Below are 15,063 nucleotides of genomic sequence, written 5' to 3'. Positions count from 1 at the left end.
GCTGGGCAGGGAAGTGATCAGGGTGGTTGGGGCGGGGCTGGTGGGTAGAGGGGCCAGGCAGGGAAGTGATGGGGGCCTCGGAGGGCAGGTGAGGGATAAGGCTGGGCAGGGCAGGGATTGGGGGGGGCTGACGGAGTGAGTGGGGCCAGTGGGAGTTCCCCCCCATCCCTTAGTTATGGCACTGGAGCCCTGGTGCTGAACATTCAGCCTGGCAGGCCGTGTGTTCAGCACCAGGGCAAGAAGCCAACCACAGAGACACTCTGGCAGAAATTTTTTGCCTAAAGGTTTTGATTTCAATGAGGTGGGGAATATAAGCAAACTCTGAAACCTCAAAAGTTGCCTCAAAATGTGATGCAACAAAAAAAATGAACACCTCCAAGCACATATATAGGCAGCCTTGGTGGCTGACTTCAGCAGGACCTGGCATGCCTTTCCCACATTGGCAAAACCAAAAAAGATCTGACATATGGCTAATAACTGAGGGCATGATGGTTACTATGCAAGGAAGAAATACCCAGTGTTGACATGCGGGTCCATAATATTCAGTATAGATCCAGGGATAACATTTATATTAAATTAGAAGATTATACTCATTACTAAACTCTTCTGCATTAAATAGCTGTGTTTTAGTCTTTCCCTGTAATAAATGAAAGCACAGAAGGAAGACTGAGCCATCATCTCAAACATTTAACAAGTCAGGTAGCGTTCACTCTTCTGGACTTGGCTCCCACCACACTAGGTTCATGTCCTCTTTAGCTTCCCTTGATCTGTGTAGGCTGCAGCACTGGCTCTCTCTTGTCTACTTCCAGGATACAGGCTGAATCTTTAATCCCTTCACAAGGATGGGACTTCATTGTCCTGTTGCCTTATTCTTATCGGCTGGGCTGGGTTGGCACTGGTGCTAAGGCTCATAGTTGACAGCCTATAGAAGTTGCAAGTTTGAGACCATACCAGAAGTGCTCACAGCGCAGCCCTGTCAGATTCCAACAAATCTACCAATTCTGCTAAATGCCTTGTCACAGGAGACAAAAAGAGAAATTCCTATTTTCCCAAGCCCAGTACTGAACCTGTATGTTCTTGGTACGTTATGCACAACCTTTCCCAGAGCCTCAGAGTGCCTTGAGTTTACAGCTGAAATCTTCAGGGGCATGTGATAAGATGAAGTAGACAGACTCCCAAAATGCTCTACCAAAGTAATCACAGTTCCTCTTTACTTAGGCACAAAACCATATGGCTCCATACAAAATGGTATCTGGTATCTGTTCATCAGCAAGTAATGGTGGATATTGCAGTTATTGTACTGACTGGTGGAAGCAGAAGCCAGTATATTTGGAGCCAGCTTGGCTGCAGGAGCTGCTAGTACGAAGAACTTCAGTCAGTCTGCCTTTTGAGGCTGCACTCCTAGATTGGTGCATTCCTAGTCTGGTTGCCAACCAAGTCAGGAGTGCCCAGTCCACTCTGCCATGCCATCTGCCTTTTGGTGGCATTTCCTCCACTAGGGGTAAGGACTAGTACTCTCCTCTAGGCTGCTCCTCTGCCTGAAGCTATTGGCACCATAGAGGTTACTTGGCTATTTCCTGCTGCCCAGCTCTCGGGGCTGACAGCTGCAGGTAGAACCATCTACTGTTGTAATGGTAGCAGACCTGGTTTGTAATAACACAAAATATGAATGCAGATTCCTCCCTCAGTTTCCTCACTACTCTGGAGAATTCATTGGGATGTTTCGGACCTCCCTGCAATTTACAGTTCCCTCTCTAAATAAAGTAATCTCTACCTCTGTCCAGGCTCCTCCTCTTCTCACTATGGCTAATCTTGCAATTAAAAAGAAGCCCCTTCCTCTCCAGCAATCATGTCATTCTTTTCTTCTCTCAGGCCCAAAGTTGTTTCTGCCTGTCCTCCACAGTCTCTCCCTCTACCCCCATTCAGAAGTCCTACCATTAACACCTGTTTTCTGTTCAGCTACTGAGGAATTTTTAATTCTCCAAACTCGGGCTCCTTGTAGACAAACTTAATTAATTTGGCTTCTTTGCTCAAACACCTACTTCTCAGCAATTAAAGTACAGTCATTAAAGTTAATGACTTTCCTTTATCCTTAAATTATCTTAAATTACCATTTCCTTTATCTCTAGTCATCAAAAGAACACACAGCACAGGCCTGACAGCATATAGCTATCCGATGATGCAACCATTTCATATCATCAACTAGAAGTCATCAGTCACATGCAGAGGGAGGCCACAAATCGTCCAAGCCATACATCAGATGGATATTACCTGTAAGCAAAGCTCTGAGGTCAGAGGCAATATCTTTTATTAGACCAACCAAATAGTAGCAAAAAAAATTCCTTTCTTTGCAAGCATTCAGGCACACACACCCTTCTTCAGGCTGAGGAGAAATCAAAGATTGTAAAAGTCCTCCTAGGTAGAAAAGAAACTTCATTTTGCAAAGGGGAAGTAGAAATATTGTATTTTAGCCATTTGGAAAAGTAAACTTCATTCCTAACCACAAGAAAGAAGGATTTTTCACCTTCCTGTCTGACTCTGACATCAGATACCTCCAGAAAAGAAGCCAGCCTAATCTGCCATCACAGAGCAACACTTTCACAAAAGGACTCTGAGATACCCAGGGGTATCCACTCTCTATCTCCCCTGTGCAAAATGAAGTTTCTTTTCTACCTAGGAGGACTTTTTCAATCTTTGATTTCTCCTCAGCCTGAAAAAGGGTGTATGTGCCTGAAAGCTTGCAAAGAAAAGATTTTTTTTTTGCTACTATTTAGTTGGTCTAATAAAAGATATCACCCCTGACCTAAGAGCTTTGTTTATCTTTTTTTTCTCAAACCAACACAGCTACAACATAGATCCGTGACTACCTGTAACCATACTCTTTATGCAGACGTGCTCACTGGAGAATGCACAGTTGATCTGAGTACTCTCATTTGGTGCATAGTATCTTCTGTTGGCTTTGATACCATAGCAGGCTTCTCTGATGCCGAATGGAGATGAGTAATCTTTCAGCTCTAGAAGATATAAGGGATCTGCAGGAGTCATCACCTTCATTGTTGTCTGAATTTAGTAACAAGACCTACAGAGCTCTTCTGCACTGACAAATGCCAAAAAAGTGACTCTTGGCTCATAGCTGTATAAGGGGGAAATAACCAGTATTGTCATCAGGAGCCATAGAATTCAATATGGGACCTGGGTTAGAAATAGCTTTTTAATATAAAGTGCACATTCAACATTAAAACACTTATTTCAGTATTAAATTTCTGCATTTTAGATGCTTTTCTTTCAATAAATGAAAACACAGAAGAGGGATTGGGCATTCAGCCGATACATGTAACAATCCAGGGTTTTTTGGCTTCTCCACAAGAAATCAATTGCCAGACTCCAAACATTGGCAGGATAATTCTGTAAATCATGGAAATTGTGAGCTTCATGACACATATGCATTTCATTCCAAATCCTAACCCATAAAATAACAAGTAGTAAAGGGATAGGTTTTTAATCCAAGTCCCTAATTAGTGTCTGGAGTCTGATAGCTGAAATAAGATCAGACGCTGGTATAAAAGAAAAGAGATCACATTTAAAATGGGAATGGAGACATGATTTTATGGAAAACCACTAATGGATTAAGATTAATCTGGAATAAGCAATGAACATCCCTGCATACGCCGGATTTTCTAATAGAGGGATCAATCCTATAAGAGGCTGAGCATCCTCAATCTGAAATCAGAGGCCTCTCACAAGGTTTGCTCAGTACTGTATTTTGAAAGACCAGACCCATTGTAACATGGAACAAAATTGCCTGGATCTGGAAATACTTCCACTTCTTTCTCAGTCTATTAACTTTCAAGCAAGGCTGATACAGTTGCTAGGGTAAAGGGGCCCCAGGACCAAACATGACCATAACCACCAAGATCAGTAATAACAATTCCCTAATTTCTCATCTTCTTGCTGGGTAGATTCCATACTGATCATGTTTTGCAGGCAAGAAGTAGATGCAGAAAGGAAAATATTGTTATTTGTAAAAAAAGATATAATAGCTAAATGAAAAATGTAGTCTTCTGTCTCATCTTTCCATATGTGACTTAACTGTTTCAAAATAGGTGAAAACTGACATGGATCATTCCTACTGCCTCAGTTTCAGCATCTTGGTCCCCAAACCTTTTTAAATTATGAAAAGCACATCTAGATTACAAAAAGCACCTCTTTTTTAAAGATAAAAGAAAATGGATCAAATTGCTTAGGTGCAAAGGGGTGTGCAAACACACTAAAATACAAACTAAGACATATGACATTTAGTGCCTTAGAAGGGCTGGTGTCACAAAGCTGAAAACAACTGAGACAGATCAGCTGTTAGAAGAATTTAGACAGAAATATGTGAATGGTAATTGGAAATTGTTTAAGAACATTTTACAAGATGCCAGAAATATCATCCCATAACTGAGAATGAAGGCTATACTGATTTATAGCTCAACTGGCTAAGAGAAGAGAAAGCAGCAATACAAATAATATTAGAAATTGGTAAGGGAAAGTTGATAGGAAATAATGTAAATAAGAAGCTACAAACTATAGAAATAAGGGAAAGAAAAGCATCCAAATAGAAATCAATGTACAGCAGAATTAAGGACTTGAAAATCTTGGTCACTGAATGTAGTCAATGGCAACAATAAGAAATGTAATTAGATGAAGTTTTACCACATGCTTTCCTTGGACAGACCTTTTAAAAAACTAGCTTTGGTGTTGATGCTTCTAGTATTCTGTTTCCAACCTCCGCTGTTTACGTAGGGTTTAAATAAAGAGATGCATACTTCCCTAGGGAGAAAGGGAACCAATCTCTTCTAAGGGTGATTGGAATGACTGTCACTGGCAGGTCACTTCTGTACCACTTATTACTTAGCTATTGTGGGAAACAATGTAGCTACATGTACTGTGGTGATTAACAATCTGTCCCTGTTCCAGCAATAGACACATGATCAGTATTTTCCCTCTGGATTATATTTAGATCCTGTTTTCTGCGTCCTCCTCGGAACGCTATAATTTTTCTTTTGCAGCTGAAAAACTAGTTGATCTGGACAGAAGACTTCTGGGGAAAGTGTAAGTGGGCAGTCAAACCTTTTATTTTACAAAAAAAATCAGGTTTCACTAATCTTTAAACAACACTGCACAACTGTCTCTGAATGTAAGTGGGATTCTTTTATTTAAGAGGTATCAGTGATTGGACAAAGGGAAAATGGGCCACTCGTCTTACTGATTTTGGCAGCTCTCTAATTTCTAAAACAACAGTATGACCATTAGGCATTATAAAAAATAACTATTAAAACCCTCCACCCATTAATTAAATGATAAAGAAAGCATCTGAGCTAAATGTGCATTTTCAGAAGCACACCCACTGGACTCAAAGTAAATGTGCAATTACTATCATGGGCACACAAAAGTTAGATTCTGCATACAACTAGGGTTACCATATTTCCAGTTCCAAAAAAGAGGATACCAACAAGGGGGACACCTCACTTCCAACCCGCAAACCCCTGGCCCTGCCAGTGCCCCTCACTCCCAACCTGCAATCCCCGTCCCTGCTGCTGCCCCTCACTCTTGACCCGCAGACCTCTCACTCCCAAACCAGTTCCCCACTCCCCCGGGGCCAAGCTAATGCCCCTCACTCCCAACCCGCAGCCCCCTGCTGCTGTCAGTGCTCCATGCTCCTGGCCCACAACCCTGCATCTCCCCTGTGCCTCTCTTTCCCCACCACAGCTCCATGCTCCTGCCCCACAGCCCTCCATTTCCCCTCTGCCCCTCTTTCCCCACCACAGCACCCCCCAGCCCTGACAGAGGGAGCCTCCAGCTGCCCCTATCCCAACCAGGCCAGAATGCAGCAGCTGCAGTGGCTCCAGCTCCTGCAGGTGACAGCAGATCAAGTCTGGTTGCAGCACAAGCTGCAGGGAGGAGGAGGAGGGGATCCCTGCCCCAGGCTGTGGCTCCTGTAGAGCACCAGGAGGCCAGGCTATGACCCCCCGCTTCCCCCCGTCAGGCAGCATTTCCTGGGTGCGCTGCCCCTGTAAACATGGGCACCAGCCCCTGGTACCACTAGCTTGGCCACACAGCTCTCCACTGCCTGCAAAAGGCCCCCCCCCAGCTCTTTCCCTTGCTGGAAGGGCAGGTACCTTCCCCTGCCCCTGTACCCTGCCGCAGCCCAAGTGCCTAGACATCACCTCCCAGCACTGGCAGGCACCTGTCCCCCCCTCAGACACCCATCCCCTCCACCTCCCCCACCCAGACAGTCCCCAAGCTCTGGCCCTCCAACCCTCCACCCCCGCAGACTTACCTGCATCCAGATGCTGAGGCTGTTCCCACCACCCTGCCTGGCTGCATGCCAGCCACAGATCCATGTGGTGACCCTGCCTCCAATTGCCCTTCCCCAAGTCCTATCAGTGGAGCAGAGCAAAATCCCAGACATTTGATCATATTTTAAAAAACTGCCCAAGCGGAGATCAGAGGACCCAAAGAGAGGAGATGTCTGGGAAAACCCAGATGTATGGTAACCCCAATATAACTATGACTCCACATGCACACAACCCCCACCATAGCCTTATTTAGTTCTTCATTTATGGGTCCTCTCAAAACTATGTGCACATATCCGCTTGGCCATTTAATGTTCAGCCTTCAGCCACCTCTTACTTTTGAAGACATGAAAAGCACTAAAGAATTAGAAGGAGATCACCTAGCATTATCAGGTCATTATTTTAAGAATGGGCTTGTGCACAGTTTTACACTTTGGTTTTCTAGGCACCAGAAACACGATATTTTTTGAGATTTGTAGAAGGAGTTTAAGAGTTGAGTATCTCATACTTAAAGAGCAACATGATCCAAATTGCCAGAGAGCAGGGCTGGAAAGCCAGGTCCTCCTGAGTTCAAATCCTTAATCTGCCCCCAGTTTGCTGTATAGCTCTTTCTCCAAGGAGTTTTATGGGGGTTACTTAATTATTTAACCAAATGCTGTTTTTTACTGATGCTCCATGTGTTTATTTGCAGATGGATATAGCTGTAAGGCAGCTCAAAAACAACTTTTAACATTCCTAGTAACATTCTGGAAACAATGAAAGTTCAGCTCAAAGGAGATGCAATTTGCACCCTTTTCCTTGTTATAGCACTTTGCTCTTTACTCTATTCTCAGTTGGAGCACTTAGCTTTAGCAGGTAACAAGGAACAAGCTCACAAGAAACCTTCATCAACACAAAGAATCTTCCCAGACCCCCAAGCCCCTGGGAGATACTCTCAAGAAGAAGTGATAGTAGCCAGACCCAGAATTATTATTACAAAGAAGGCAGAGGTGGATGATTATTCCCAAACTACCACTGTGTCCCCAGTGACTTATTCTACCTTTGACTTCAAGAGCTATCTTCTCAACAAGGACAAAAGAAACTTCAAACTTCTCATTAACCAGCCCAAAAAATGCAGAAGAACGCCTGGAGGTCCCTTTTTGCTTATTGCCATCAAATCAGTGGTTGAGGACTTTGACAGGCGTGAAATTGTCCGTAAGACCTGGGGCAGGGAAGGTTTGGTACATGGGGCACAGGTTCAACGAGTTTTCCTTCTGGGAATACCAAAGAATAAGACAGCACTGGCTACATGGGAGACCCTCATCCATCAAGAGAGTCTGACCTACCGGGACATCTTACTCTGGGACTTTATGGATACCTTCTTCAACTTGACCTTAAAAGAGCTAAATTTCCTGAACTGGGCCAATGAGTTTTGTTCAAATGTGAACTTTATTTTTAAGGGAGATAATGATGTTTTTGTGAATGTGGAGAACATCATTGACTTCCTTGAGAGGCGTGACCCCACAGAGGACCTCTTTGTTGGGGACATAATTTACAATGCACACCCCATCCGTGTGAGAAAGAGTAAATATTACATCCCGGAAACAATGTATGGGCTAGGCATGTATCCAGCCTATGCAGGAGGAGGGGGATTCTTGTTGTCCAGCCAAACCATGAAAAAGCTCTCTGAGGCTTGCAAAGAAGTGGAGCTTTTTCCTATCGATGATGTCTTTTTGGGCATGTGCTTGCAGAGGATCAATCTCAAACCTGTTTTGCATGAAGGATTCAAGACATTTGGCATCGTGAAGCCCTCTGCTGCCCCACACTTACAGACATTTGAGCCCTGCTTTTACAAAGATCTTATGGTGGTTCACAGTCTAAAAGTACCAGAGATCTGGCTTATGTGGAACTTGCTGCATAGCCCACGGCTTTCCTGCACCCAAAAGAAGCAAGTGAAAAAGCCGTTCCAATGGAAGAAGAAGACTAAAATGGTAACAGAAGCTGCAACTTCCTGATAAAACAGACAAAGTATAACAGAAGCACATGGTGAGCCAGGCTCAAGAAAGGAGGAAACAAAGGAAGGCTTCAATATAATAAACTTGGTTTAGAAATAGAGTATTTTAGCACTTTTCAAGTACACAAGAGCAAGTTTTTGCAGAAGCCTGTCAGATTTCCTGGTTTGTACATACTATACATGGTAGGATTTTCTCCCTAATGTAATTCATATAATCACAAAATTAGATTTATTAGAACTGCAATAACATTTAATCCCCTCATGGATTCTATTATAGAGAGGACTCTAGTCCTATAGGGGGAACATGGAGAAAGAAGGGACAAATAAGAAATTAAGGATGGTGTCACTTGCAGAGCAGAATATAGGTAAGTGACCCAAGATCCCCAGGTAATTAGGAAGGGGCAGAGTTGAAATGAGCCTTAAAGACAAGGACAAGGTTTTTCAATTGCTCCATCTTAACATATTGATATCTCATTGCTTATAGTGACGTATACAAATTACACACCTGTTAAACTGCTGCTGAATCAGGACTCAAATTGGGTTGGTTCCTAGCAAACTGATAAGCTTGATTTATATTCAATGGAAGCTAAAAATCATTTGAAAGTGGCAATGTCTCTCTCACTCTCTCTCGCTCACCTTTGCAGACCAGATCCTCAGCCAGTATGCAGCAATGCAGCTCCATGTTTGACCTCTGTTTGTTAAGAGGAACAACATACAGAACTCCCAGGAGGACCACATTTTTTTTCTCCCTCCTTTGAATTGGAAGGAAAAGTATCAGTATAGCGCACTAGTTTATAGATTGAGGCATTTTTATACTGAGAGCAGTCAACTATAAGAAGCAGCTGGGCCTTTTCAGATTGCTGAGGACACAAGTTTATTATTCAGATAAAAAGGTTTCAAAATAAGAGCCTTTCAAAACTCATTACAAAAGAACAAACCCAACTCCCTCTCCCCCCTCTCCAAAAACCACCTCACCCCCAAACTCTGTCATCAAATGGTATCCTATGTCCTGTTTTTTAAACATTTTAAACTTCGCAGAAGATCACCAGCTTATTTGACACTGAATGAACTTTTTTCCACTTAAAACATTTCCCCCCAATAACAGTGAATCTTAAAACAAACCCTTCCTTGGACATCACATTCAGGAAATGAATCACTTAAAAAGGGTCAGAAAGGCCTTTTAATCTTGGAGATGATGGATCTGGATTCAGCTGGCTGAAACTGTTTCCCAATTTTTATGAAACTTCTTCCCTCAACAATGTCCTGAGAGCAGGGCATTTAAGCATGTGCTAAACCCATCCTTATTTTGGAGAGCTCTTACACAAGTCTTTCAAGTCAACAGAACTTTAAGCACATTCTAAATCAGAGCCTAGGTGACAACTGTAATTCAAACGTGGGATTCCACAGAATTCCAGCCTTTATTTTTCTATTTAGCCATAGCCAAAGCTCAGTCCCCACTTTAACTATGCAGAGAGTGAAAAAAGGCTGTTAAGGACATTGATTCACTACTGCAATTAAAGATGCTCAGCAATGTGTTCCAGGTTAAAATTTAGCCTTATGACAACATATTTTCAGGGAAAAATACTAGCTACAGTAGACACTGAAGATCTATAAGCTGATCTATAATAGGTTGGCAATTTCTGGGAATAAGATTTTATACACATATAGATTTCCAGAAACAAAAAAACATTGCTGAAAAATACAGTAGTTCTGCAGAGGGTGAAAATATGTCATAGCCTTGTCAGTTAGAAACCACCACTCAGGGCCTGTAGTAAATGTGCCTTATGTATGTATTTATGAGCTGTACAGAAAAGTGTTGTTATTAGTCTGGTAGTTGGGAAATTATTTATATTGTAATTAAAAGCAACATGCTTATCCAATTATTGGGATTAATTTGGTTTGTATGTATGGGTAGATGGGTGGTGGGAAGAGGTAAGAAAAAATGATACACATATTTTTGAACAGAGAAAACTACCTGCAGAAGAAAATTAGTTATCTTGGATACCACAGAATATCCTTTCTAATGAAGGAAGAGGTTTGTTATTCTAATGAAAGAAAAAAATAGTTGTACATACCTTAGAACTTCTCATCATGTAACTACTTAGATCCTCCTGTCCTCATGACATCCAGTTGAGTCTTCTTAAACTGAAGACAAGTCCTCAGATCCACCCATAATCATGATGGCTTGTTATTCTGAGCTGCAAGGCCAGACAAATTCTTGCTCCTTTTTCGCTGAACATTGCTTCCATAGCTGCAACACTCAGAGCACAGCATTAGTGTCAAGACTGCCATATTATCCATTGTTCTTAATGTAACTATCTCCCCCATGTTGTGGAGACAGAGCACAGGATTTTGCAGAAGGAAGCAACTAACCCAGTCCTGACAGAATGGGTCTTGGTTTTCCACTAAGTAAAAAAGAGGGGTAAGCCCAACAAGAGAATTAGCCAAACTGCCTGGAACAAAGAAAGGCTATCATTGGGACATCAGCATATGTCCCAAAAGTTAGGAGTAGAACTGGCACAATTTATTCACCTCTGTTGCCCTTGTTTTCAGAATACCTCATTTCTTTGCCCAGGAAGCACCAGGACCCATCATTATTTGTCAAAACTTTCTGCACATTTTGTCTAATATTAAAACTTTCCATCTACCTCTAAAAGTGGCAGTGTTGAGCTGCAGGTTCACACTGAAATAAATAGCACCACCATTCCCTCATTTCCTAGAGGAAGGCTCTTCTACTAGCTCACCCACTAGGTCCATTTGATAACACTGGGCTATTTTCTTTCTGAAAATGCTACTCTCTCACTCTGTGTTGCCTAGCAGGCTACCTGGAAGCCCTCTGCACAATAATGGGTAGAATGAAGCTTGAGAACCATTTTGTAAGGCCCTAGGCCTATGTGCAGTAATAATGCACCAGTAGAAGTTTCTTTGGAAAGGACAGGATTCGAATTTTGGAAGCAGGAAGGCTGTCTCCATAGCAAGCAAAGAGAATCAATTGCTTTCATGGTGCATGTACCACCAGTAGATTGGAAGACCCTTTGTAAAACGAAATATGGAATGCTGCCCTATAGGCTTCCAGAGGGGGAGAGAGAACAGAGGGTCTTACAAACACCTACTGAGTACAAATATGTTACATAAACATAAAACAACAGTTTCACGTTATTATGTCTAAAATAAGATAGCTACAGTCCATAGTTAGGTGTTTATATTGGGCTTAATTTTCAGAGGTGCTCAGTAATTTAAAAAAAAAGAAAGAAAATGTTTCAAATGCTGAAAAGCAGGTTAAGATACTCCATTCAAGCCCCCAGACTGGACAATTTGACTACACATTTTCACTGAAACCAGTTGCATACTAGATTGATTTATTGTACCCTAGGTGTGGTTTTCTTTTCTTCCCACACACACACAAACACTGCAGGAGAATAAATGCATGAGATCCAGACAGCGACTTTTCATTTTACCTTTTCCAAGCAAAATGATATGCATAAAAAACAAACAAAAAAACCCATAAATGGCAACAAGATGTGAAAAAAAAATCCAAGCTGCATCACAGAAAACCAGGTATTAAATACATCTGTTTTGCTAAAAGCCACTTGAGTTTGTCATTGGCGGACTGAATCAATGCACTGTAGATGCTCTGTAGATGACAATAACCCTCAGTGAGGAAGGATAGATGCTGAAAAGGTGCTATGTGGGTTCCAACAGTAGCAAGTAAAGCAAGCAGACTTCCTCAAGACTAAAGGCAAACATGAAGCTAATGCAGTACTTATTGAAACTCAGGGATCCACACACAATCCAACCCTTTTCAGACTATGCTAGTCAGCCAGGCTAGGCTTGTTTAATGAGGAGTTGGATTGGACTTCACATTCAGCACCTCTGTCTCCCAAGTCATTAACTGAAGGTGAATGCCAAGACCCAGCTTTAGATCAGGCTGACTGATTACCAGAAAGAAGAAAAATGGAATTTTCTGAAGCAACAAGGTATTAGAATTATGTGTTTTATGTCTAGATCCTAGTTTAAAATATGTCTTTTAAAGCAGGTTCTGGACGTGAACTCTGGAGACTGAAATCAAAAAAGGTACAGAAGCAAGTTTTGAGAATTCATGCTAACCTGCAATGTTAAGAAGCGTGAGAATATTAAAAAGACAATCTGATTTTAAAAAATAATAATTTAAAGCCCTAAAATGTTATGACATGACTTTTAGAAGCACTGCAGGTGTTGTGGATGCATAAAAGTTCTGGAGACCAGTCCACCATACTTCTTGTGATGACTAAAACTGGAAAACTTGAACATCTGACCTGCTTTTTACCATTTCTGCTGCTTACGTTTTTTGTGCAAGGTGCATGCAACACAGACAGAAGAGTCTCCTGGCAGACAAGGTTAAATGTAGTATCTTTTATTAGACCAACTAAATAAGCTGGAGAAATTGTTCTTTGCAAGCTTTTGGCTTCAAACACCCTTCTTCAGGCAGAGGAAGAATCTACAGTTGTATTCTATTGCCTGGATGGGCTAAAAGCCAGTATGCAGGAATACAAGTCAGTGAAAATGCAAATGCGTGCCAGTGAGGAATCCTAGAGGGTAAGAGAGGGGAGAGACAGTAGTCTCTCACCCTGATACCTCATTGCCAGGCATTTGCATTTTCACTGACCTGCATTCCTGCATACTGGCTTATCCTATCAGAACACAGTACAACTGCAGACACTCCCTCTGCCTGAAGAAGGGTGTTTGTACCTGAAAGCTTGCAAAGAACAATTTTTCTAGCTATTTAGTTTGTCTAATAAAATATATCACATTTATTCAAAGAACCTGGTCTGCCTGTGTCCTTAGACCAATACAGCTACAACCAACACCCCCAAAAGTTCAGTCTCAGACACTAGTAAGGTGCTATAGAGGTTTCAGGCAGCCAACAATAAAGGTAAATAGATACCACTTCCACTACAGTCTTTCAGAAAACAACACACAAGCATAGCTTCCTAATGCAGCCTGTTCAAATTCAACTCATGGACATTGTCTAACAGCCCCTTCCTGTTTCTTGCCCAGCCCCTTCAATAAAAAGTCAGCCATCAGCCCAGTAGGACAACCAAGCAAATTCAGGTTCTATGCTAGGCAACCCGGCACTGAAAAGGACAATCATTCCTACCCTTCTCCTCAAGGAAGCTCTCCAGAGATTTGGAGAGTAACATGGACTTGTTAACAGTAAAGATCTGCAAAAGAGTGGGGTACAAGTAGCTTAGAGCAGCTGTGTCAACAGCAGCTTTGGAAGCAAGTGAGAGATAGCACAAGACTTTAGGAAAAGCTACTGTCAAACAAAAGGAGAGGCGAGAAAACCCAGAAGGTTCAGACATACACAGCTGTATGCTTGGCACAAATCAATTTAATGATGTCACTGCAAACTGCCAATACATGCTCTTTAAAAAATTATCACACATACACATTTAGCTTAGTTATTTACATCATTCTTAAATTAAGTACCCGTCTAAACATATTCACATGGTAGCTTATGGAGATCTATTTAGCTACATCAGCACAAGTTTTTCTGAGGGAGAGCAGGATGGAGAGAGAAACCCTAAAATTAAGCTATAGGCAGGGGAGCTGGCAGTTCAGCAGTATCAGGTTCTGCTTGGATTACCTGGTGGCATGGGTTGAACATTACACAGGCCTGCGGTTTTTTAGACTGGCTTTGTTTTAAAGTTTCTCGTGTGCATTAGTCATGCAACAAGACTGTCCAAACTGGCCCACCAATTACAACCTATGGTGCAGACTGGAATTTTAAGTACACACATTAAAGTAGCTTCCAAGGTGATTATACATAGAATGGTTGTACCAAGATATCTGAGTGGAATTTTTGGTGAGTGAGGAGAGGAAGATTTAGTTTTATCTAGGGTTAGTATCATCCCCACCTCCTAAACAGCATTAGATCTATACACAAAGTGGTACTTTGTCTTCAAATGATTGCAGTCCACAAGTAGCCAGCAACACTGGGAATGGCTATAAGCCATCCAGAAAACTCAGCATGCTACTGGAGAAAGGATTTCATAGATTTCATAGACATTATGGCTGGAAGGGACCTCAGAAGATCGAGTCCAGCCCCCCGCCCGAAGGGCAGGAAGTCAGCTGGGGTCATAGGATCCCAGCAAGATAAGCATCCAATTTACACTTGGAAGTGTTCAATGTAGGTGCTTGAACCACCTCCGATAGCAGGCTGTTCCAGACCTTGGGGCTCGGACAGTAAAGAAATTCTTCCTCATTTCCAGCCTGAAACGGTCTTGCAGTGGTTTATAACCATTCGACCTCATCATCCCTTGGGGCGCTCTGGTGAACCCCAGATACTGGTGGTCACCCCGATAAACTTATAGGTGGCCATCAGCTCACCCCTGAGCCTGCACTTTTCCAGGCTAAAGAGCCCCATGGCTCTCAGCCTGTCGTCGTAAGGTCTGTTTTCCTGAACTCTGATCATGTGCATGGCTCTTCTCTGGACTCTCTCACGCTTCTCCACGTCCTTTTTGAATTGTGGAGCCCAAAACTGGATGCAGTACTCCAACTGTGGACTCACCAAGGCCGAGTACAAGGCGAGAATGATGTCCCGGGATTTGCTTAAGAAGCATCTATGGATGCAAACCAGCGTTTTGGTCGCTTTACTAGGCACAGCATTGCATTGCAGGCTCATGTTCATCTTGTGGTCAATGATGACCCCCAAGTCTCTTTCTTCTGTAGTGCTATCCAACGTAGCACTGC

At 42.4% G+C, this 15,063-nt stretch overlaps 1 protein-coding gene across 1 annotated transcript in view; it reads left to right on the top strand.

The window, feature by feature from the left end:
- The window catches only part of B3GNT9 (UDP-GlcNAc:betaGal beta-1,3-N-acetylglucosaminyltransferase 9), a 24,124-nt gene extending 13,912 nt beyond the window's left edge, over window positions 1-10,212 (top strand). Inside the window, exon 2 of the mRNA XM_019535650.1 lies at window positions 7,030-10,212. Coding sequence (XP_019391195.1) covers window positions 7,094-8,332 — 1,239 coding nt within the window. The 5' untranslated portion in view covers window positions 7,030-7,093 and the 3' untranslated portion in view covers window positions 8,333-10,212. The remainder of the gene's footprint in view (window positions 1-7,029) is intronic.
- The last annotated feature ends 4,851 nt before the right edge of the window (window positions 10,213-15,063 follow it).

The sequence above is a fragment of the Crocodylus porosus genome, unplaced genomic scaffold (genome assembly GCF_001723895.1).
Source record: "Crocodylus porosus isolate Cpor-Errol unplaced genomic scaffold, CroPor_comp1, whole genome shotgun sequence".
Lineage (NCBI taxonomy): Eukaryota > Metazoa > Chordata > Crocodylia > Crocodylidae > Crocodylus > Crocodylus porosus.
Note: the sequence above shows the minus strand (reverse complement) of the source record. Positions and strands in the feature narration are given on the sequence as shown.